Raw genomic sequence first — 22,742 nt, 5'->3', positions numbered from 1 at the left:
GCCTGCTGCTGTTGCCTAGTATCAGATCAAGTTTTGTTCCCTATGGAGAATATTGATCGTTTTTCTTAGCGTGGAAGCTGCAGTCTGACTGCTATTCAGTCTGGGTGTTCTGTTATGATTACCATGTCGCACCCCGCAGTGGTTTCATGCACACTGATGTGTCTTCACACCATATGGTGTAGTCTAGCCTGCATGCTTACAGGGGTGTTTGCCTTCAGAAATAGCACCATTTGAGGTGTTTGAGTTTTGCATACTCTGTCTCACGGTATCAGGTGTGACTAAGTAGAATAAACAGGACGCAAGTCTTCAGTTTATTTCTTCAAACACAACCCAGTGAATTTTTTTTGGTCAGTAGACCAACTTCTGTAAGGGATATAGTCATGACTTCAATGTAAAGTATTGTCACAATTCACAGTAGGCCTAAGTCTATAGTATGTACTTTGAATCTTAAGGGTAATCTCCACAGGTTTTTACCAGGATTTGTCATAGCAGTGTGTCAGTGAACCAGCTAGACCGGACAGTAGACGCCCACTGTGATTTGCTATGCTGTAATTGGTTAGAATTCACATTAGCGTTAACTCATTCCCTTCTTGTAATTAGCGATGTGAACCGCGGTCATGTTAGCCAATGTAATCGTGTCCTGGGTGCACAGGAGCCAGGACAGGGGGCAGACATTCAGCTCTAATTGATGGCAATGGGGAGAGGGGCTTAGTTAATTTCTGCTGACTAGAAGAACCTTTAAAGACATGTCTTTAAACACTTCTGTCTCATCTCTGACAAAGGGACCTCACTATGTATTTCTTCAACCATAGTTATTTTAGGTATTGTTGAGTATTATTGTTTAGTGCATTGACATACTGCAGAAGGGGTTTGTAATGAAACGAGTTTACAAATTGAATTGTTTGGGTTTTAGTCCTGTAATTGTCATGTGTGGTAGTTAAGGCTGGGAGATATGGCCTAAAAATCACATCTAGATTTTTTCCCAAATTTATGGGCAATTCATGATGTTTTCTCTAAATAAGCCTTTTTGTACAATTTAAAGGTAAAATATTCTGCATTTCAAACAGTCAAATAATCTAAGGAATTCAGAGATTGTGAAGTTATACCTAGCATAATCCTTCCACAAATTAATCAAAATAGTTTAACCTGCTTTTTTGTTGTTGCAATAGTCAACAATTTACAAAAAAAATTGAAGCTGAAATTGGGATTTTATTTTAGGAATAAGGCCTGTTTTTCTTTTGAAGCCAGGAGGAGGCTAGTGTCAGCTACATTTATGCTTTTACTAGACTATGGGGATATTTTATATATGAATGCTTCCGCTCAGTGTTTGAGATCAATTGACACTCTTTACCATGGCACTTTGAGATTTATTTTAAACTGCAAAACCCTTACGCACCACTGCACTTTGTAGACCAGGGTTGGCTGGCCTTCTCTAGTCACTCGTAGGCTCAGTCACTGGTATACCTTTATTTACAAAGCCATTTTGGGTTTTACTACCATTTTATTTGTGCATTTCTATTGTTCAGAAATGTGGTGGGTACTCTCGTCGTTCGCTGGACTTTATCCTGCTAACTGTTCCAAATATCTGAACTGAATTTGGTAAACGGGATTTTATGTACTCTGCGCCATCGTCTTGGAACACCTTACAAAATACTTTTAAACTGGAAGAACTTGTCCCGATTTGGTGTTTTTAAATCACTGATGAAGGATTTTGAGGCTGATTCTCTGACCTGTCAAAGTTTTTAATTTGCTGTTTTATACTCTTGTGAATTCAATGGTTTTTACTACGTAGATTACTTGTAGTTTTTCATGTTGTCTGTCTGTAATTTTTTTGTAATGACTTGGTGCTGCCTATCTTGGCCAGGGCACTCTTTAAAATCTATTTTTCATCTCAATGAGCCCTTCCTGGTTAAATAAGGTTAAATACATTTTTAAAAAGTCACTCATCTTGGTTTCAAGTCTATCTATGAACATGCCCTTTTTTAACTAGAACCATGCATTATGCACATTTTACTAATAATAACAAACTTTTTGTAGCAGGCATTTAGGATATAGAAAATTAACACCGGTCTCATCAAACTCTCAAGTCCACTTGCTAGTGATTAGCCAGCTAATCCTTATATAAGGAACTGCCAACTTCTGAGAAATAAGGTAGGCCACTTGATTTCAACATCTGAACAAAGTGGACAGGCTAACATGCTTTTCAAACAGTTGGAGACAGATGGGGTGTTTTCATAATTAAACTGTTCAACCTTGTGAACCTTTGCCCCAGTCTGAGGGCCTGAGCACCCTGGAGCAGGTTTTTATCAAGGACCTCTCTGTACTTTGCACTGTTCATCTTTTCCTGAATCCTGACTAGTCTCCCAGTCCCTGCTGCTGAAAATCATCCCCACAGCATGACACTGCCACAACCATGCTTCACCGTAAGGATGGTGCCAGGTTTTCTCCAGACGTGACACTTGGCTTTCAGGCCAGAGAGTTCAATCTTGGTTTCATCAGACCAGAGAATATTGTTTATCATGGTCTTGAGTGCCTAAAGGAAACTCCAAGCGGGCTGTCATGTGCCTTTTACTGAGGAGTGTCTTCCGTCTGGCTCTTTTACCATAAAGGCCTGATTTGTGGAGTGCTGCAGAGATGGTTGTCCTTCTGGAAGGTTCTCCCATCTCCACAGAGGAACTCTGGAGCTCTGTCAGAGTGCCCATCAGGTTCTTGGTCACCTCCCTGACTTCTCCCCCGATTGCTCAGTTTTGGCCGGGCAGTCAGCTCTCGGAAGAGTCTTGGTGGTTCCAAACTTCTTCCATTTAAGAATGATGGAGGCCACTGTTCTTGGGGACCTTCAATGCTGCAGACATTTTTTTGTACCCTTTCCCAGATCTTTTCCTCGACACAATCCTGTCTCGGAGCTCTACGGACAATTCCTTCGACCTCATTGCATGGTTTTTGCTCTGACATGCTCTGTCAACTGTGAGACCTTATATAGACAGGTGTGTGCCTTTCCAGATCATGTCCAATCAATTGAATGTACCACAGGTTGACTCCATATTGTAGAAACATCTCAAGGATGATCAATGGAAACAGGAAGCTCCTGAGCTCATTATCAAATATCATGGCAAAGATTCTGAATACTTATATAAAGTTTATTTTTTTTTAAAACCTGTTTTTGCTTTGTCATTATGGGGTATTGTGTGTAGATTGAGGAACATTTTATTTAATCCATTTTAGAATAAGGCTGCAATGTAACAAAATGTGGAAAAAGTAAAGGGGTCTGAATACATTCCGAATGCACTAGAAATGGGAAGGTGCACAGAGGAGTGAAGGTGAGACCAAAAATACAACATGACAACAAGAGGACATAAACGCTCATGAAAAAAAAAAACTTGATTCTTGATTCCATACAGGAATTTGGAATATCGCGCAAAAACATTAATTCGATATATCACCCAGCTCTAGTGGTAGTGGAAATTCTTGTTGTTCGGAATCTGGAAGCAATTGAATGGAAATGCCAATCAAGTCAACGCCACATGCTGTAAGTGCTCTTGAGATTAGTGCAAAAGTGCAAACGTCCTTTATGTATGTACACCTCAGTGCAGTTCCACAGTCGCAATTCAAATGTATTCTGTTCACTTGCTCTGTGTAGTTACAGGCTGGTTTAGTTAGTAAACACATTCACCGCAGCAGTCCCTATCCAGCCATTGACCATATCAGGAAATGACAGCACCTCTTCACTGTAAATGCTCCCCTCTGCTGGTATATTAATACTATTGCATTTCCCCAAGTGCACACTGCATAGCTTGGTGTGCATTTTTGGGCAACCTCTTAACCTTTATTGCATTTATAACACATTGAGGCCTAATTTTAAAGGTGCACTATTCAAACTGTGCATAATGATGAATACACTACTTTTATAATATATACAGATGTGAATATTTAAAGGGAAACGAGTCAGTGTCTGTCCAGTGAAGGGTATGATTTCTGTGGATTCAGCAGCCTGTAAACATATTCCGATCCATCTCAATTGATGAATGAAACATTCACATTTACGCAAATGCTTATTATACATTTTTCACATTGATTGACAGGTACAGTAAATACAAAGCTGGCATGGATCAACGTGCTTAATCCGCTCGGGTGGCCAATCAATTAAAGTATTGTTGTTGATCTTTCCCCCGTTGCAGGGACTGCTACGGTACAGTACAAACCCCGGCTGGAGCTTACTGTAGCGTATGTCATTGGTTTTCTGAGAAAAATATTTGTTTATGCTTGTAAGGGTCAAGCAATTAGCCATTTTTCCTCTTCTGAGGCACATTAATTCTGTGATTTGCATATGGCCTCTGACGAGAGTGTGAATTGGTTCATTATTAACTTTGTGAACCAGTGCTTTTTATCTCGAGGGACTCAGAAACTGGGTCAGCGTCTGGAGCCAAGAAAGTGAAGTTATGCTTTGGGAGTGGATGAATGGACACTCAGACAGGGTGGTATGTCTGCATCCGTGCACAGGTCATGGCTTTTATAGATTTTTTTATTTAAATGACAATGACAAATAATGCACATCCCATTTAAGTGGCAGAGGTAGCTAATAAAATAACTGATCCATCGGCTAGTCACACTGTCTGAATGTCAATCTATGACCTCTATGTAGGTCTGTCAATACAAAAGCATCCATTTAACATCCTAGTGTTTTCAGGTTGTATGTCATGCTGTTTATCAAAGATACTGTGTCAACATTTAATATATTTTGTCCTAATCTTTTTTCCTTTATTTTTTCATTTACAGAAGGAGCTGAGTCTTCCAAGGAGGGGAAGTTTGTAAGTTTGAACTGGTTCTTATATTAAACGTACAGTATTTTTGTGCAGCTCTTGCAACCTGCATACAGTGTGTGTGTGTGTGTTATCCATGGAGCCAAAGAAGGGAATCCTGTTCTATAGTAAAATGTTTCATTCTCATGCACCTATTTTCTGATACTCTGAAGAAGTTTCATTTAAACAAGTAAATTAATCAGAATAAAGTCTCAATTAGAAGCAAAGCTTTTATTTAAATAGCTGACTAAGCCAACCTCATCGGACCCTCGAACTAAATTGCATTTGTAGGTACAATATTTGGAACATAACCAACCAGTGCAAAATTGGTTTCAGTACAGTGATATGTACCCTGCAGTCTATTGGCCTTTGTGAACTGATTCTAATAGAATAAGATGCATGCATCTCACTGACCCCTAGACCATTACATTGTTGAAAAATCTTCATGGGAAAAAATGACTGAAGTAATCTCCTCTATAGGGTTGATCAATAGTATAATACACTGTTTATAGACACTAGGGTTTATACATGTTATATACACTATAACAGGTATTATAATTCCCAAACCCCCAGGGGTACGTGCAATTTAGTTGGGGTTATGCCAAATAAAAAGTGTGAATTTTTATTGATTTTTATAAATACATAATCTTAACGTTTTCAAACAGACATTTATATTTTCCAAAGGGGCTATACTTTTGGGTGTTTTTTTTCTCAGCGGAAAAGCCTTGTTTCTGAATAGCCTCGCCCATAATAAAATTAAATCTAGTGTTCAGCAAAATAACAACACAATGTCAAATACGGGTAGCCTAGTCAATAGTTAACATCTAATCACATTAACCGTTACTCTCTCGCGGGAATTCCACTAACGGTTCTTAAGTAGCCAAATGTAGCTGAAAATGCTCGAAAATGTATAATTGGTTAAAAAAAAAGTAAGACACATACCAGCTCTATTGGTAGTACTGCTACTACCAGCAGTACTACACCTGCACCTGTCGACGACACAAGTTGTTCTGCTGCCACGAGCACATCCAATGCTAGCATCAGTAATTCTACATTTTTTGTTAGCCCAGCTAGCATGGACACTGACAGTTGTGAATATGATGTAGCCGAAGAGCTACTTCCCCCTTACCCGGGGAAGCACCGAACAACAAACAGAGACGTTGGAACATCGAAGAGGCGCAAATATGAGAGCTAAATTTATTTGGGGTTCACTTATATTGGGAGTAGTGCCTTTCCTCAGCCACGGTGTGTTATATGTGCAAAAGTACTATCTCACAACTTGCTGAGACCTTCACTCTTGCACAGACATTTAGAAACAAAACATGCCCTTTTTGTGTGAGAATTCAGTTGACTTTTGAGTAGTAAGACATGTATAAAAGCAACAGATACCATTAATAAGAAGGGGCTAGAAGCTTCTTATATGGTGAGCTCCCGAGCCCCATACTATTGTGGATGACTTCTTCCTGGTGCCGCAGATATGGCTGGGACAATGCTGGGGGAAAAGGCAAAAAAAAACTATACAGACAATGCCTTCATCAAACAGCACTGTTTCACGACGCAGCAGTGACATGGCAGGATACGTTTTGAAACCATTACTGCTTCGCATACAAGCCAGTGAATTCTATGCGTTACAGCTGGATGAGTCAACAGATGTGGCGGGCCTGGCACAGCTCCTGGTATATGTCTGTTACGTTTATGGGTGGTCATCTAAGGAAGACATCCTCTTCTGGAAACCAGGACATCATGAGAGGATATTTTTAAAGTACTGGACAGCTTTGTGACATCAAATGGACTTTGGTGGTCAAGATGTGTTGGTATCTGTAGTGATGGCGCAAAAGCCATGACAGGAAGACATAGTAGAGTGATAACGCGCGTGCCAGCAGTTGCTCCCGACGCCACTTGGGTACACTGCAGCATCCACCGAGAGGCTCTTGCTGCCAAGGGAATGCCTGACAGCTTGAAAGACGTTTTGGACACTACAGTGAAAATGGTTCATTTTGTTAAAGCAAGACCCCTGAACTCTCGTGTATTTTCTGCGTTATGCAATGATATGGGCAGCGACCATGTAACGCTTTTGCAACGTACAGAATTGCGCTGGTTATCAAGGGGCAAAGTATTGACACATTTAAAAAAAAAAAAAATGAGAGTAGCTTATGTTCTTTACTGACCATCATTTTCTGACTGCTTGCATGACGACGAGTTTCACACAACTGGCCTATCTGGGTGATGTTTTTTCCTCACCGGAATGATCTGAATTTAGGATTACAGGGACTCGCCTCAGCTATATTCAATGTGCGGGTCAAAATTGAGGCTATGATTAAGAAGTTGGATCTCTTTTCTGTCTGCATTAACATGGACAACACACAGGCCTTTCCATCATTGTATGTTTTGTGTGTGCAAATGAACGCTTCCGGACAATGTCAAATGTGATATAGCAAAGCATCAGGGTGAGCTGTGTGCGCAATTACGCAGGTACTTTCCCGAAACGAATTACACAAACTGCATTCGTTATCCCTTTTATACCCTGCCTTCAGTCCACTTACCAATATCTGAACAAAAGAGCCACATCGAAATTGCAACAAGCGGATCTGTGAAAATTGAATTAAATCAGAAGCCACTGCCAGATTTCTGGGCTCAGAATAGGTTTGCGCTGTTAAGACACTGATGCCCTTTGCAACCATGTACCTATGTGAGAGTGGATTCTCGGCCCTCACTAGCATAAAAACTAAATACAGGCACAGACTGCGTGGAAAATGATTTTAGACTGAGACTCTCCAATACAACCCAACATTGCAGAGTTATGTGCATCCTTTCAAGCACACCCTTCTCATTAACCTGTGGGGAGTTATTCACTATTTTTTTATGAACAAATAAGGTTCAATATGTAAGATGGCTGAATAAAGAGCAAAATTATTGATTATATTATTTGTGCCCTGGTCCTATAAGAGTCACTTCCCACGAGCCGGGTTGTGACACTCGCACTCATTCTTATTTTTAATAAATGTATTGAATAGTGTGTGTGTGTGTGTGTGTTTTGCACGCTTACAATGATGTCAAAACACAACATTTGAGAGTGTGCTGACTCTGGTGCTAGAGGGGGTACGCAGCTGGAGGTTGAATGTTTGAAAGGGTACGGGACTATGAAAAGTTTGGGAACAACTGCACTATAGAATAGGGTCTATAGACGCTAGAGGGGCTAGAGAGACGCTCGAGGGGTTATGGTGTCTGTTGGAGGTGATGCATGTGCCTTAGATGGCACATGTTTAATTAATTACTGAAAATATTGTGACCTTTTGGTAGAGAGGCAGGCCTTAACCACACGATATATGGAGTAGGATGAATCTGCCCCTTAGTGTTTCCTCCCCCTAATGGTTACGGTAAGGAGTCAAGCAGGATAAGCTGAAGCTAGATCTGTGCCTGAGGGCAACTTTTACCTGGAGATTGTCCCTGAAAGGGATCCAGATAGGATTAAGTCAGGTGCTCTGTCTGCCTGCCTCAGGCTAGGGCAAAGAAACAGCAGGAGCACTATAGGATTACAGGTGAATGGTGTCGACTGTATTTGCAACAGGACCTGATCTGGTTACGAATGCCGATAAAGCCTCAATATAAAGTGGGATTTGAAAACACAAAAGGCGTCACCCAGCTATTTGTTTCATTTATGAATATCACAGTCCAACAGGTTTAGTCCTTCTCAGCTAAAGGCATCATGTGTATTTAATGCCTATTCTGATGGGCTTGTGTGGCAGGTTTCAGTGTGACATGCATTATGATGGAGGAATGATTTGACTGCAGAGGGGAGACACAAGGAGATGATCCACCAATATGTGTCAGGGGACCGCTTTCGAAAGCGCACGCAGTGTCTTTGGACCCAAGGGGCCTCTATTGCCTCTGGTGTCCATGGTGATTGGCTTTGACATTATATTGGCCTCTTTTTTTCCCTTAATGTTGTATTGAAGAATGTCAGCGTTGTCCCATTTATGGAACATCTGGCATTTGTTGGGTGATAAAATGTACGTTACTGAATAAGATGGTCTACCTTTAATCAATGCTTGAGTTGAACCCTTGGCTAAAATGTCTTATCTATTCCTGTCTGACTTCAAGAAATACTTGAAAATGTTATGAGTTGATGCACTCAAACAAAGCTAGGATTAAATCTCAATGGAAAGTGAGGAAGGGCATTTCAACACTTCCTTGTTGTGGTGGTTTTGATTTATAGGTTTGATTCCTAAAAGAGACGTCAATGTATCACTTAGACGAAAGTCTGACTTGCAGTGCATTCGGAAAGTATTCAGACCCCTTCCCTTTTTCCAAATTTTCTTACATTACAGCCTTATTCTAAAAAGTTATAAATAAATAAAAATTCCTCAACAATCTACACGCAATACCCTATAATGACAAAGTGAAAAACAGGTTTTTAGAAATGTTCGCAAATTTACTCAAATAAAAAACATACCTTATTTACATAAGTATTCAGACCCTTTGCTATGAGACTCGAAATTGAGCTCAGGTGCATCCTGTTTCCATTGATCATCCTTGATGTTTCTTCAACTTGATTTGATTCCACCTGTGGTAAATTCAATTGATTTGACCAGATTTGGAAAGGTGTGTCAGTGCATGTCAGAGCAAAAACCAAGCCATGAAGTCAAAGGAATTGTTCGTAGAGCTCCGAGACAGGATTGTGACGAGGCACAGATCTGGAGAAGTGTACCAAAAGAATTGTCGCATTGAAGGTCCCCAGGAACACAGTGGCCTCCATCATTCTTAAATGGAAGAAGTTTGGAACCACCGAAGCCTCTTCCTAGAGCGGGCCGCTTGGCCAAACTGAGCAATCGGGGGAGGTCAGGGAGGTGACCAGGAACCCAATGGTCACTCATCAGAGCTCCAGAGTTCGTCTGTGGAGATGGTTGTCCTTCTGGAATGTTCTCCCATCTCTGCAGCACACACCAATTTGGCCTTTATGTTAGTGCCAGATAGAAGGCACTCTTCAGTAAAAGAGTTTGCAAAAATGCACCTAAAGGACTCTGACCATGATAAACAAGATTCTCTGGTCTGATGAAACCAAGATCGAACGCTTCGGTCTAAATGTGAAGCGTCACGTCTGGAGGAAACCTGGCATCATCCCTACGGTGAAGCATGGTGGCGGCAGCAACATTCTGTTGGGGTGTTTTTCAGCGACAGGGACTTGGAGTCAAGTCAGGATCGATGGAAAGATGATCGCCGAAAAGTACAGAGATTCTTGATGAACACTAAGACTGGGGTGAAGGTTCACCTTCCAAGAGGATCGGCAGAGAAGAATGGGAGAAATTCCCCAAGGACAAGTGTTCCATGCTTGTACCAAAGAAGACTCGAGGCTGTAATTGCTGCCAAAGGTGCTTTAACAAAGTAGAGTAAAGGGTCTGTATACTTATGTAAATGTGATATTTCCGGGGGGGTTTAAATATAAATTTGCAAACATTTCTTCACCTGTTTTTGCTCTGTCATTATGGGGCATTGTGTATAGATTGATGAGGGGGGAAAACTATGTATTCAATTTTAGAATAAGGCTGTAACGTAACAACATTTGGAAAAAGTCAAGGGGTCTGAATACGTAGCTCCAGTTTGTGTTAAGCCCATTGAGAGTAGTGCGCTGGGTAATGTTACAGCCATTGGCCCAGTTTACTTCTGTGTCTAGAGTTTCGGAAAACACTTCAACAGTGTCATTTGACAACTGGCTACTTCACAAACTCCTGGGTGCTTGGGTCAACTACTGCCCCGCTATCCTCTCTCCCATTCTTTGTATTCGTAGGCAGCCACTTCCTGTATTTGTTCCATACAGCAAATATAGGCCAGCTACACCTATTTGTTAAAGGTACAATGGAGAGAAAGTAGGGTAGAGCAACACAGAAAATGTGAGGGGGAAGATCAATTTCACTTTACTCTTTTGGAGTTGGTTAAAAATGAGAGCGCATTTTTCAATAATGCTTTATTGATGCATATGTCCAGCATTAACAAATAGTATTTCAATAAATCTCGTTGGTGATTTATGACATGTCCAATATGACAAATCTATCATGTGTATGGTTGTCTGTCTCCAGTCATCGGTTGTGTTGACAGCGTCTCTGTGGGGGCCAGAACACAGCCGAGAATGAACACCTGACAAAAGCAAAGTTCATCAACTCAGCAGGACAATCAGATGGCTGTTTGAGAATAACAGTGACTCATGTTCATTGGACATGGAAGAAATGTGATACTTACTGTAAGAGAGCCACGGAGAAGAGGTGAAAAAGAGGAGCACAGACATTCCAATTAACTGAAGTAGAAGAAAGCAAAAACTATATTCCCGGATGGAATATTGTTGTCATTTCATTTAAACATGTTTTAAGACAAGTGAATGTATTTTGTCCTTTTTCCTTTTGCCCCTTACTTTCTGTTTTTCTGCATCTATATCAATTAGAGGTCAACCAATTATAATCTTTCAACGCCGATACCGATTGATTGGCCTTATTTATTTTCAATAATGACAATTACAACAATACTGAATGAACACTTTTATTTTAACTTAATATAATACATCAATAAAATCAATTTAGCCTCAAATAAATATTGAAACATGATTAATTTGTTTTAAATAATGCAAGTGTTGGAGAAGAAAGTAAAAGTGCAATATGTGCTATGTAAGAAAGCTAACGTTTAAGTTCCTTGCTCAGAACATGAGAACATTTGAAAGCTGGTGGTTCCTTTTAACATGAGTCTTCAATATTCCCAGGTAAGAAGTTTTAGGTTGTAGTTATTATAGGAATTATAGGACTATTTCCTTATACCATTTGTATTTCACATACCTTTGACTATTGGATGTTCTTATAGGCACTTTAGTATTGCCAGTGTAACAGTATAGCTTCCGTCCCTCTCCTCGCCCCTACCTGGGCTCGAACCAGGAACACATTGACAACAGCCACCATCGAAACATCGTTACCCATCGCTCCACAAAAGCCGCGGCCCTTGCAGAGCAAGGGGAACAACTACTTCAAGGTCTCAGAGCTAGTGACGTCACCGATTGAAGCGCTATTAGCGTGCACCCCTCTAACTAACTAGACATTTCACATCGGTTACACCAGCCTAATCTCGGGAGTTGATAGGCTTGAAGTCATAAACAGCTTAAAGCACAGCGAAGAGCTGCTGGCAAATGCACGAAAGTGCTGTTTGAATGAATGCTTACGAGCCTGCTGCTGCCTACCATCGCTCAGACTGCTCTATCAAATATCAAATCATAGACTTAATTATAACATAATAACACACAGAAATACGAGCCTTAGGTCATTAATATGGTCAAATCCGGAAACCATCATTTTGAAAACAAAACGTTTATTCTTTCAGAGAAATACAGAACCGTTCCCTAAGTCTAAATATTGCTGTTACATTGCTCAACCTTCAATGTTATGTCATAATTATGTACAATTCTGGCAAATTAATTGCGGTCTTTGTTACGAAGAAATGGTCTTCACACAGTTCGCAACCAACCAGGCGGCCCAAACTGCTGCATATACCCTGACTCTGCTTGCACTGAACGCAAGAGAAGTGACACAATTTCCCTAGTTAAAAGAAATGTTAGCAGGCAATATTAACTACATTTGCAGGTTCAAAAATATAAACTTGTGTATTGATTTTAAAAAAAGGCATAGATGGTTAAGTTCACATTGGTGCAACGACAGTACTTTTTTGCGAATGCGCTTGTTAAATCATCACCCGTTTGGTGACGTAGGCTGTGATTCGATGAGAAATTAACAGGCACCACATCGATTATATGCAACTCAGGACAAGCTAGATAAACTAGTAATATCAACCATGTGTAGTTAACTAGTGATTATGTTAAGATTGATTGTTTTTTTATAAGATAAGTTTAATGCTATCTGCACTCCCGTAACAGTCCTCTTGGAGTGCAATGTAATCGGCCACAACCGGTGTCCAAAATACAGATTGTTATAAACTCGAAATCGGCCCTAATTAATCTGCCATTCCGATTAATCGGTCGACCTCTAATATCAATGGTGTATGTTTGCTCATATGTTGTTCATTGTCTTTATTGTGAACCTGTTAATTTCCTCCATTTAATCAACTGTCACCCACACAGTGTCAGTTACTTCCAAAAGAGCCATGATCTAAACTCTGAATGAACCAGATTGTTCATTTGAATAAGTGTTCAGGCTGCAGTTGTAGAGTCGCTATGTTAGGTTGCTACGCTACAAAATGAATGAGTGGATCTTGGCGTGGCTGTTGGTTTGAGGTATGCCTGCCCTAGTTCTAATGTACTAGAGGTACATACCTTGTCATGTCCCAGTTACTGCCTGCTCTCCCCGCCTGCCTGCACTACTGCTGCAGTCGATGCAATGCTCAGTCATCTACAAAAGCGCTTTTTTCCTAAAACCTGGCTCCCAGTAATAAACAATTGATAGGTTTTCTGAAGAGAGGCAACATTAGTGCATTATCTGTCTGCTTCACTCTGCATTCTGTGATAGGCTGTTTGGAAGGAGTCCTGGAAACAGTTGACTACACTGTTGGCCGGCACTTTTTCCGCTCTTCAATCTATATTGAATGTGCTTCCAGAGAAACATTTGAGACTACAGACTGCTTGACTGCATAGCCTGTAGCCTATATACAGTACATTAGTGTATTTCACAGCTATTTAAAGACCCAATTCCCTGTGTACTTTGATGTGACTGAAAGTCTCTCCTTGGCTGTTTTCTAATTGATCCTCCAGTATATTATCATCATGATAGACTATCAATAATGTAGTTATTGACTCGACGTATGTTACGTAGAGTACACCATGATTATTTAGCAATATATATTGTACAACAGTAAAAGGCAGATGATGCATGTCAGGGTGTGTTTTATCGGTGAATAAGCACTTGCCCCAGAGGTGTACTAAAGCACTGCAGGGGTGGTGGGGGATCTTCCCACTATATTATTAGCCTTCTGAGGCATGCTCTTGCGCCTTCCCCCAAAATGACTGCTCATGTCTTCCATTGCTTTATTCTGGATGTTGGAAATCCACAGGTAGGAATGACAAATGTAGGGTGCACATTTTCTAGTATGACATGGTTTTGAATGGAGGAGATATGGAAATGAATGTAGCCCTGCAGTGACATTGTGTGCTGTGAGGACACCCTGCGATGTCAGGACCAGTCATGATGACGTGATGGAAAGGATAGACTGCATAGAGGATGAGAAGGATGGACAGCATACTGTATAGCATGGCAAGAAGGATAGACAGAATATAGGATGAATACATTCTGAGCTATGTTGCTGTAGTGAATCACCAGTCAGTGGAAGAAAGGGGTGGAGGAGACGCGAATGAGTGAGCGTGAGCTTTTGCAAAGTAGAGGGGAGGGTGTGTGTGAAGGGAGGGGAAAAGGGGGTATTGTGCTGCCTCGGTGCTCCCCCACCCTCCCTGCCACCTCAGGCTGACGATCTCCTCTGACAACCACAAGGTGGAACGTGGTGGAAGGACCCGAAACAAGCTGCAGTGTTGTTGCCGTTTCCCCTCTTCTTTCCCCTCCTCCCCCTCATTTTGTTGTTGGAGGAGAGGGTTAGGCTAGCCCCATTTCTCTATGGTGGTGACTGGCTCTGGCTCTTTGTCAGTTCAGTGCAGGGTAGAGGATAAGCGGGGTGGCTCTGTGGCTGAGTGGTGTGAATATATCATGTGCACAATAGAGCGGGCGAGCACAGTTCAGCCATGAAAGCCCAGCGGGAGAGGCTGAGGATTCCAGGACTGACATTGGAGTGAGTATTTTTTCTTTATTTTCTGCTCCACACTGCAGCAGACAGCTTCATTGGCCCCTGCTGCTGCACCTTTTGTTGTTGTTTTTTCTCTGTAGCTACAACAAGCGTTGTGGAGCGTTTAGCATTATGCAGCATTGCCACATACAGCTTCAGTACTGTAGCAGCGTACGCAGCAGGATGTGTGATGTCAAATCCTCTGCATTGATTTAGCGACAGGGACTGTGTGTGTGCGTGTCGAGCAGAGGACTGCCGCACAACCTCTGTTTGGTTGTGACGACACACTGACACACACAAACACACTCAGACATACTCACATATACCGAAACACGCCACTAAATCATTGTGACAGTGTGACTATTAAATGGCATGCATTTGTGAGGCATGATCGTTAAGTTGATTGGCAGTAGAGTAGTCTTATACCCAAGGCCTTGTTGGCTAATGGCTCCTGCCTACTACCAGTCACAGTAATCTGCTCAGCAGACAACACAGGCTCTGTTATGACCCTGTTGTTTTCCTATTGCACATCACACAGATTAGTTCTTAGTGTAATGACCCATGAAGGCGGTGGCTCTCTGGTCACCAAGGCACATGTTTGTTTGCGTCCTCCGAGGCTTAAGCAAGTGCAGGTATTGCTCTGTAGGCACATACGTTGCCTACTCATTTAATTTAGATCCAGTTCAGTGTCATTACTGACAGGAAAGTCTATGGTTTGATTTTGAATTCATCAGCTCTATGGAACAATACCAGTGTTTAATCATGGACAACTGATACTGTTGAGATACTATTATTTTCTAATCATTATAGATTTTGTCTACTAACTGCTATGATAGCAGGCAAAAGTCTGTCAGATTTTTCTATTTGGATAACTCAGTTAACACTGGTTTGGAGGGCTAAAATATATCTATCACATGTAAAGTGAAGACCTTTAACAAGTGAGCTTTCTTTCCTTGCCAGTGAAGTTACTGTAAAGGAGTAGAATCAAATCACATTTTATTTGTCACATGCGTCAAATACAACAGGTGTAGAACTTACCGTGAAATGCTTACATACAAGCCCTTAACCAACAGTGCAGTTCAAGAAATAGAGTTAATAAAATATTTTGTAAATCAACTAAATCTAATCAGTCAAAAAGTAACACAAGAAGGCCTACGTTACATGATTTGCCTTCTCATAGCATTTATGAATTCCTCCGATTTCAAGGAGGAGTTGGTTTCATTGTGTACCTGTTTCAGGTTTCACTCTCCACCTGTGTGGATAGTTTGGACCCTTTCTATTATAATCGCTTAAACCAATCAAACCTCAAAGACCAAACCGTTTCTAATCCTCTAACAAGTTAAACCTGTGTTGTGTGGGTAGACAAGTACCTTGGTAACCTATTTCCAGAACACCATTTTGTTTCATTTCAAAGGGGACCATTTGTTATGCTGTGCTGCTGTGATAAATGTATGTCAGCTAGCTAGGAGAACAGGGTATGTGTCTGCATACATCAGCCCAAATCCCCTCAGACCTTCTAAGTGAGAGTAACCATTGCAAATTTAGTGTGCTAAAGGAATCACTATTTACAAAACTTACATTTAACTTCCAGCCTCACGCCCCGAAGCTTGAGCCCGACACCCACAAGTCCTTGCAGCCCGCTCAGCCCGCTGCACGCGTTTCATTTTTGGAGGTAAGCGTTACAAGCTCTTTTTCGACCATCAAGGCCATTTTGTTTTTTGGGGTTGAGGAACAAATCGTGCTGGATTGTGAATGGTTGAGTCGAAATTGCATGCAATCATCTCTTTATTCTGACAGAAGTCTGTTTTTGGATTTCTCTCTGAAATATGCTGCTTTTGGAGCAGCTTTGATGGAAGACACAGTGCTTATATGTGACCCACCACCTAGATTTGGTCCCATGTAGCAAAATTTAAAATGGTGTTTTTTTTATTTTTTTACATTGGATGAAAGTAGAGGCTGAGCTAGAAAATGGTATATCATACACTACAGTTGAGGAACAATGGGAAAGTAATTCTGCTTTGAAAGTTAAACTAGAAACTCCACATTTGAGAAAATGGCCCGTGAATGTTTTGGTACACCTACTGGAGAGCTCTTCTTTGTCTCCACCCATTCAGCGTCGTTCACATCCTTTTAAACCCCACCCATCTCTAAGGAGTCACAGTGTAAGGAAACAACCAAAGATTTCAAGAATAAAAGTGGTGAAATGAGTAAATATAAGTAGTAGTAAATATACACTTGATCTAGCCCTTGGCCTATATCCTAATCTGACTTTGGTCAGGTCATGTGGTTCTTTACATTACCGTCTCATTAAACACACACTATGTCAAATAAAATCCAAGTGTATTTCTCACATGCACAGGATACAGAAGCTGTTAACGGTAACAGTTACATTGTAGTGGTTGCTTGCATCTTTTGTTTAGACGTAGCTAGCTAGCTACAGTCACCCAACTCAGAATTCCAACTTGGGAACTCTGACTCTTTCTATAGCTTCGACTTTCCGACCTGAAAATAACTGACGTCATTATTTGACCCTGTTTTTTTCCAGAATTACCAGTTGTTTTGAACGAGAGTGTGGGGTGTGTACTTTTCAGAAAGGCACTGCATGTTCGAGCCATGGGCAATTGGACATTCCCCAAACGTTATAATAAGATTAGCTTACCATGGTATGATATGGCCTGTTAATGACTTTGCCACAGGCAGCAGGTAGCCTAGCAGTTAAGAGCATTTGGCCATTAACCGAAAGGTCGCTGGTTCAAATCCCTGAACCAACAAGGTGAAAAATCTGCAAGGCAGTTAACCATAATGGTTCCTGTAAGTCGCTCTGGATAAGAGTGTCTGCTAATTGGCTAAAATGTAAATGAAAGGTAAACAAAGGAACAGGAAAATAGCCTAAGCTACACGTGGATTCAGCATCAAGGACATCGATCGGAATTCCCACATTTTGACAGTTATGTCCAACAGATGAAAGTGAAAGATGCAGTTTTTTTAAACAAAATGATAAAACAATAAGCAGTCTATTGTTAAATAGTTTGTTCCTAAACAGACTTCCTATAGTCACTGACACTTTTCATTCAATGTGCATCGCTTAAGCAAGCCAAACTTTTCACAGAAGCTTCATGGACAAAAACAATGTCCAATGTAAAGAAACAACGGGAATGTCTGACTGTTTTGCTTCTTGTGATATAATTTTTTTATAAAACATTTTATAGATTCCACTCCATGGTGAATGAAGTTTCTGATGAACTCCACCCAACGATTACATCGTTTCACCCATGGTCAATACTTCTAAAATGTAAATTCTGAAATGCTTACCTTGTACCTAAGTTTGTCCTCGGTAGTTGCGTGCCTTTCTTTGTTTGCTGAAATCCATACTTCAACAAGATGGCATCTCAGCGCAGATGCGCATATGCCAATTGAATCTCAACAAGGAAATTGTATTTGATTATTGATTATCTGGAGTGGAGTTTAGTCAGCTATTGATTAGGCTACTGTGTGCCTCCGCTGGAAAAATTGATACCCTAACCAATTGCATTACTACTAAGACCAGCTTTTGGAAAATATCAGAGCGCTCGCTTTATCAAGTCGAAATTCCCAAAGAGTGTGTGTTTGACACTAGAGCTGGCTTTAACGCCAGCTGAAAATAAAGCCCCATGTATATCACTAGTTGGCTGTACCTGGGCCAAAATGTGGGTATTTCTCAGCCTATACTGTAGCTTGGCCTCAATCTTCTTTTTAAATGATAAGCCTACATGTTTTCGTGATACAAATAGAATCACAATGCATGTCGTATCGGCACCCAAGTATCGCGATATAATCATATCATAAGGTCCCTGGCAATCCCCAGCCCTAGTCAATAGCAGAATTTACTCTTATAGAAACTACCCAGTCTGTGAGCCCGTGCTTCACACTACTATGGCTGATGCATGTCAGCACTTCAAAGGGACTCTGAATCATCTGGGGAAGTGACGGAGGGGGACATGGCTGTCGCCCTGAGTGTTCCCCTTAACTTTTCTCTCTCTCGATGTCCTTGTTTTCTCTCTTCGCTTTTCACACTAATAATGTCGGAGATAGGTCACTCTGTCCTCTTCAAATCAAACTTTATTTGCCACATACAACATGTGTAGACTTTACCGTGAAATGCTTACTTACAAGTCCTTAACCAACAGGGCATTTCAAGAAGAAGAAAATATTACCAAGTAGGCTAAAATAAAAAGTAGTAATAAAAAGTAACACAATAAGAATTACAATACGAGGCTATATACAGGGGGCACCGGTACCGAGTCAGTGTATAGGGGTACAGGCTAGTTGAGGCAACCTGTACATGTAGGTGGGGGCCAAGTGACTATGCATAGGTAACAAATGAACAGCGAGATGCAGCAGTGTACAAGAGATGGGGGGGGCTGTCAATGTAAATTGTCCGGTGATTTTTATGAATTGTTCAGCAGTCTAATGGTTTGGGGGTAGAAGCTGTTGAGCAGCCTTTTGGTCCTAGACTTGACGCTCTGGTATCGCTTGTCTTGCGGTAGCAGAAAAAACAGTCTAACTCTTCACTGTCTCTTGATGTGTAGCCTGGCGAGCTGCCCTGAATCAGCCTTTTGTTCCTGGGGTAGGTTCCTCTGGTTTTGCATATTCAACTGGGTCATTGAGCCCGATTCCTCGTTTTGATGTATTATACTTTCTGGTTCACCATTTGTTGCTAGGTAGTTAACGTTAGCTATCGCTAGTTGTCTGTACCTGTGCCACAACTTCAGTATTTATCCTCCTATAGCTTGGCCACAATCTTCTTTTTAAATGGTAAGCCAGCATGTTTTCAGCACTGAGCAAAACTTGTTGTTATTATGGCTCTCTCTTGTCCCTCTGCAGCAGACATCTCGTGAGCAGTATGTTTGGAACATCGAATCACAATAACATTGCAGTATCGAATCGTGATAAATATAGACTCGCAATGCATATCGTATCAGCACCTAAGTATCGTGATAATAATGTATTGTGATGTCTCTGGCCAAACCCAGCCCTAGTCAATAGTTTCTATATGAGTATATTCTGGTCAGTGAGCCTGTGCTGCTTGCTACTCTGGCTGATTCTTGTCAAGACTTCAAAGGGAGTCTGTATCATCTGGAGAAGTGACCGAGTAGGAGGGGGACATGGCTGTCTCCCAGATTGTTCCCCTTCAATTTTCTCTCTCTTCGCTCTTTCCCTAAGTCCTTATTTTCTCTCCTCTCGGCACACTAATGCTGTCAGAGATAGCAGGTCACACGGTCCTCTTCACTGTATCTTGTTGTCGCCTGCCGAGCTGCCCTGAATCAGCCTTTTGTTCCTGGAGTAGGTTCCTCTGGTTTCACACATTCAGCAGGTTCATTGAGCCCGACCCCTCCTTTTGTTGTACTAACCATTCTGGTTCATTAATGTTTCCAGAATCCCTAGTCTTCTCCCCTCTTTCACCAATTTATTTGGGATGGGAAGGACAGGACAAAGGGGAAAGGAGTTCATCCTTTCTGAGAAACATGTTTGTTTGATTGATAGGCTACCGGGCCTCATTTATAAACGTTCCGTACGTACATAATATTCTCCAACATTTTCCTGCTAAAGTTGGCATTGATAAAAACGTTCCTTACCGCCATGCAATATTCAGACCATACGTATGCACGTTTTGATGACACGCCCAAGCATACATAAAGGAAAACATCGCCTCATAGCAAGATGCAGCCATATGACATTAGTAAGAAGAGTGAAAATCTGTGGGGTTTTTTAGAATCCAAAATTGTAAATAAGAATGTGTTTTTAACGGACTTGCCTAGTTAAATAAAATAATAATAATTAGACATGAGAATACATGCCCTATCCATTTCATTTTCATAACCATTGCAGAGTAAATTCCTCACCTTTTCTGGCCATTATGCGGTCCCAAAGTAGCCATACAAATGACCATGCACATCACTCATTTAATTGGGCCTAGTAAATGGATAAGCTATGTATTTTAGGTTTTTCTGTACAAGATCTCATTGGCAGCCCAGTTTATAATAGTCTAATTTAAAAGATGAACAGGAAGTTATTTTATATTGAAGAATGTACTTCAGACCCTTTGACTTTTTCCATATTTTGTTACGTTACAGCCTATTTTAAGATATATTGAATTGTTTCCCCCCCCCCCCCATCAATCTACACATAATACTCCATAATGACAAAGCAGAAACAGGTTTTTAGAAATGTTTGAACGTTTATTTTAAAAAGAAAACGGAACACATTTACATAAGTATTCAGACCTTTTAGTCAGTACTTTGTTGAAGCACCTTTGGCAAAGATTACAGGCTCGATTATTTTGGGGTATGACGCTAAAAGCTTGGCACACCTGTATTTGGGGAGTTTCTCCCATTCTTCTAAGCAGATCCTCTCAAGCTCTGTCAGGTTGGATGGGGAGCATCGCTATTTTCAGGTCTCTTTAGAGATGTTCGATTGTGTTCAAGTCCGGGCTCTCGCTGAGCCACTCAAGGGATTTCAAATACATTTTACTGAGTTTTTGCTTCCGTCTGGCCACTCTACCATAAAGTCCTGATTGGTGGAGTGCTGCGGAGATTGTTGTCCTTCTGTGGAAGGTTCTTCCATCTCCACAGAGCAACTCTGGCACTCTGTCAGAGTGACCATGGGGTTCTTGGTCACTTCCCTGACCAAGGCCCTTCTCCCCTGATTGCTCAGTTTGGCCGGGTGGCCAGCTCTAAGAAGAGTCTTGGTGTTTCCAAACTTCTTCCATTTAAGGATGGAGTCCACTGTGTTCTTTGGGACCTTCAAATGCTGAAGACATTTTTTGGTACCCTTCCCCAGATCTGTTCAATGACACAATCCTGTCTCGGAACTCTACGGACAATTCCTTCAACCCCATTACTTGGTTTTTGCTCTGATGTGCACTGTCAACTGTGGGACCTTGTATAGACAGGTGTGTGCCTTTCCAAATCATGTCCAATCAATTGAATTTACCACAGGTGGACTCCAATCAAGTTGCTACTTATGTAAATAAGGTATTTCTGTTTTTAATTGTTATATTAATTAGCAATCACTGTTTTCTGCAAAATATAAAAATATTCTGCCAAATACCAAAAACATTTGATAAAATGTACCATTGCTCTTTCTTTTAGAAACTGCCGTTGCCTAATTCCAATAGTTCCAAATTATACAGCAAATAAGGGTGTTATTGTCACCATAAAAGGTGAATGGTGTGTGTTTTTCAAGCTAATGATATTTCACTCCGCACAGTTTTAGTACAGGTCTGATTTTATAACGGGAAACATATGGTGTACGCCAAGTTTATTAATCAATATTTTTATACTTACGTATTTTTAGCAATGATCCACATAAATATTTACTGTGAAATGTACCAGTATGAAAGACAAAGTCCTTGACAACCAAGCGTTCATCAATGAGTAGCACAACGCCCCCTCACATCACCTCTGACCAACTTGTGCTGCTAACTACACTTACATTTCTGTTGAGAGGAGCAGAAGCCTAGTTCAAGTGAATCAATTTCACAAAGATTGCAGCATTTGTGCAATACAGTATTATTGTTGTAATATTCCTAGTTGAAACTAGAAAACCTCTTAATTGAGAATAAATAGGAAAGTGAGGATCTCCAAAATCATCACATCATTGATGCTAATTTATTCTATCTGCATTTTGCTTTTCCTATCAAAAATGTTGGCATGTTTGTTTATATGAAATTTGACTCTGTAATTGACCTTTCCTTGAATGGGTATCATAAGTATGCCCTGTGTTTACTGTTTTTAGTGTCACATTGTGAGTAACCAATGGGAAGGTCTTCACTGACAAGTATGGTGAACACCTCAGACATTAGCATGCTTGTTAGATTTCTCAAGTTTGTTTACCCTGTCAGCAGGACATTGTCACTTTGTACATTTATTTTACAGTATTGTATTTTTTTCTACTAGTGGTCATGCTTACCTGTTCAGTAGACATGACGTTGCTTAACTCAGAAATAAAATCTTGCCTGTTTGGTCAGATACTTGCTCTGTCAATGAGAGATTACCCTTTTAAGTAACAAAAGACAAATCAGACGCTATATTAGCTTGCCAATGCTAACCAGTCAATGAGCAAATGATATGACGACTCGCTAGGCTAACCAGCAAGGGCAGGCTGGGTATCCATCAGCTAATCCATTTTAAGTACAAATCCTTTTGAAGTCAA

The 22,742-nt window shown here is 40.9% G+C and overlaps 1 protein-coding gene across 6 annotated transcripts in view; it reads left to right on the top strand.

Moving 5' to 3' along the window:
• Positions 1-22,742, top strand: part of LOC139408553 (microtubule associated serine/threonine kinase family member 4) — a 168,820-nt gene that overhangs the window by 81,950 nt on the left and 64,128 nt on the right. For 3 of the 6 annotated variants that reach the window (XM_071152579.1, XM_071152578.1, XM_071152577.1), the window contains exon 4: positions 4,774-4,805. In XM_071152579.1, coding sequence (XP_071008680.1) covers positions 4,774-4,805 — 32 coding nt within the window. Of the gene's footprint in view, positions 1-4,773; positions 4,806-14,379; positions 14,556-16,140; positions 16,222-22,742 lie in introns of those variants that run through there. The other 3 variants (XM_071152581.1, XM_071152580.1, XM_071152583.1) reach the window with 2 other exon arrangements.

Source organism: Oncorhynchus clarkii, chromosome 5 (assembly GCF_045791955.1).
Source record: "Oncorhynchus clarkii lewisi isolate Uvic-CL-2024 chromosome 5, UVic_Ocla_1.0, whole genome shotgun sequence".
Taxonomy (NCBI): Eukaryota; Metazoa; Chordata; class Actinopteri; order Salmoniformes; family Salmonidae; genus Oncorhynchus; species Oncorhynchus clarkii.
The sequence above is the reverse complement of the archived record's forward strand: the minus strand, read 5'-3'. Positions and strand labels throughout refer to the sequence as shown.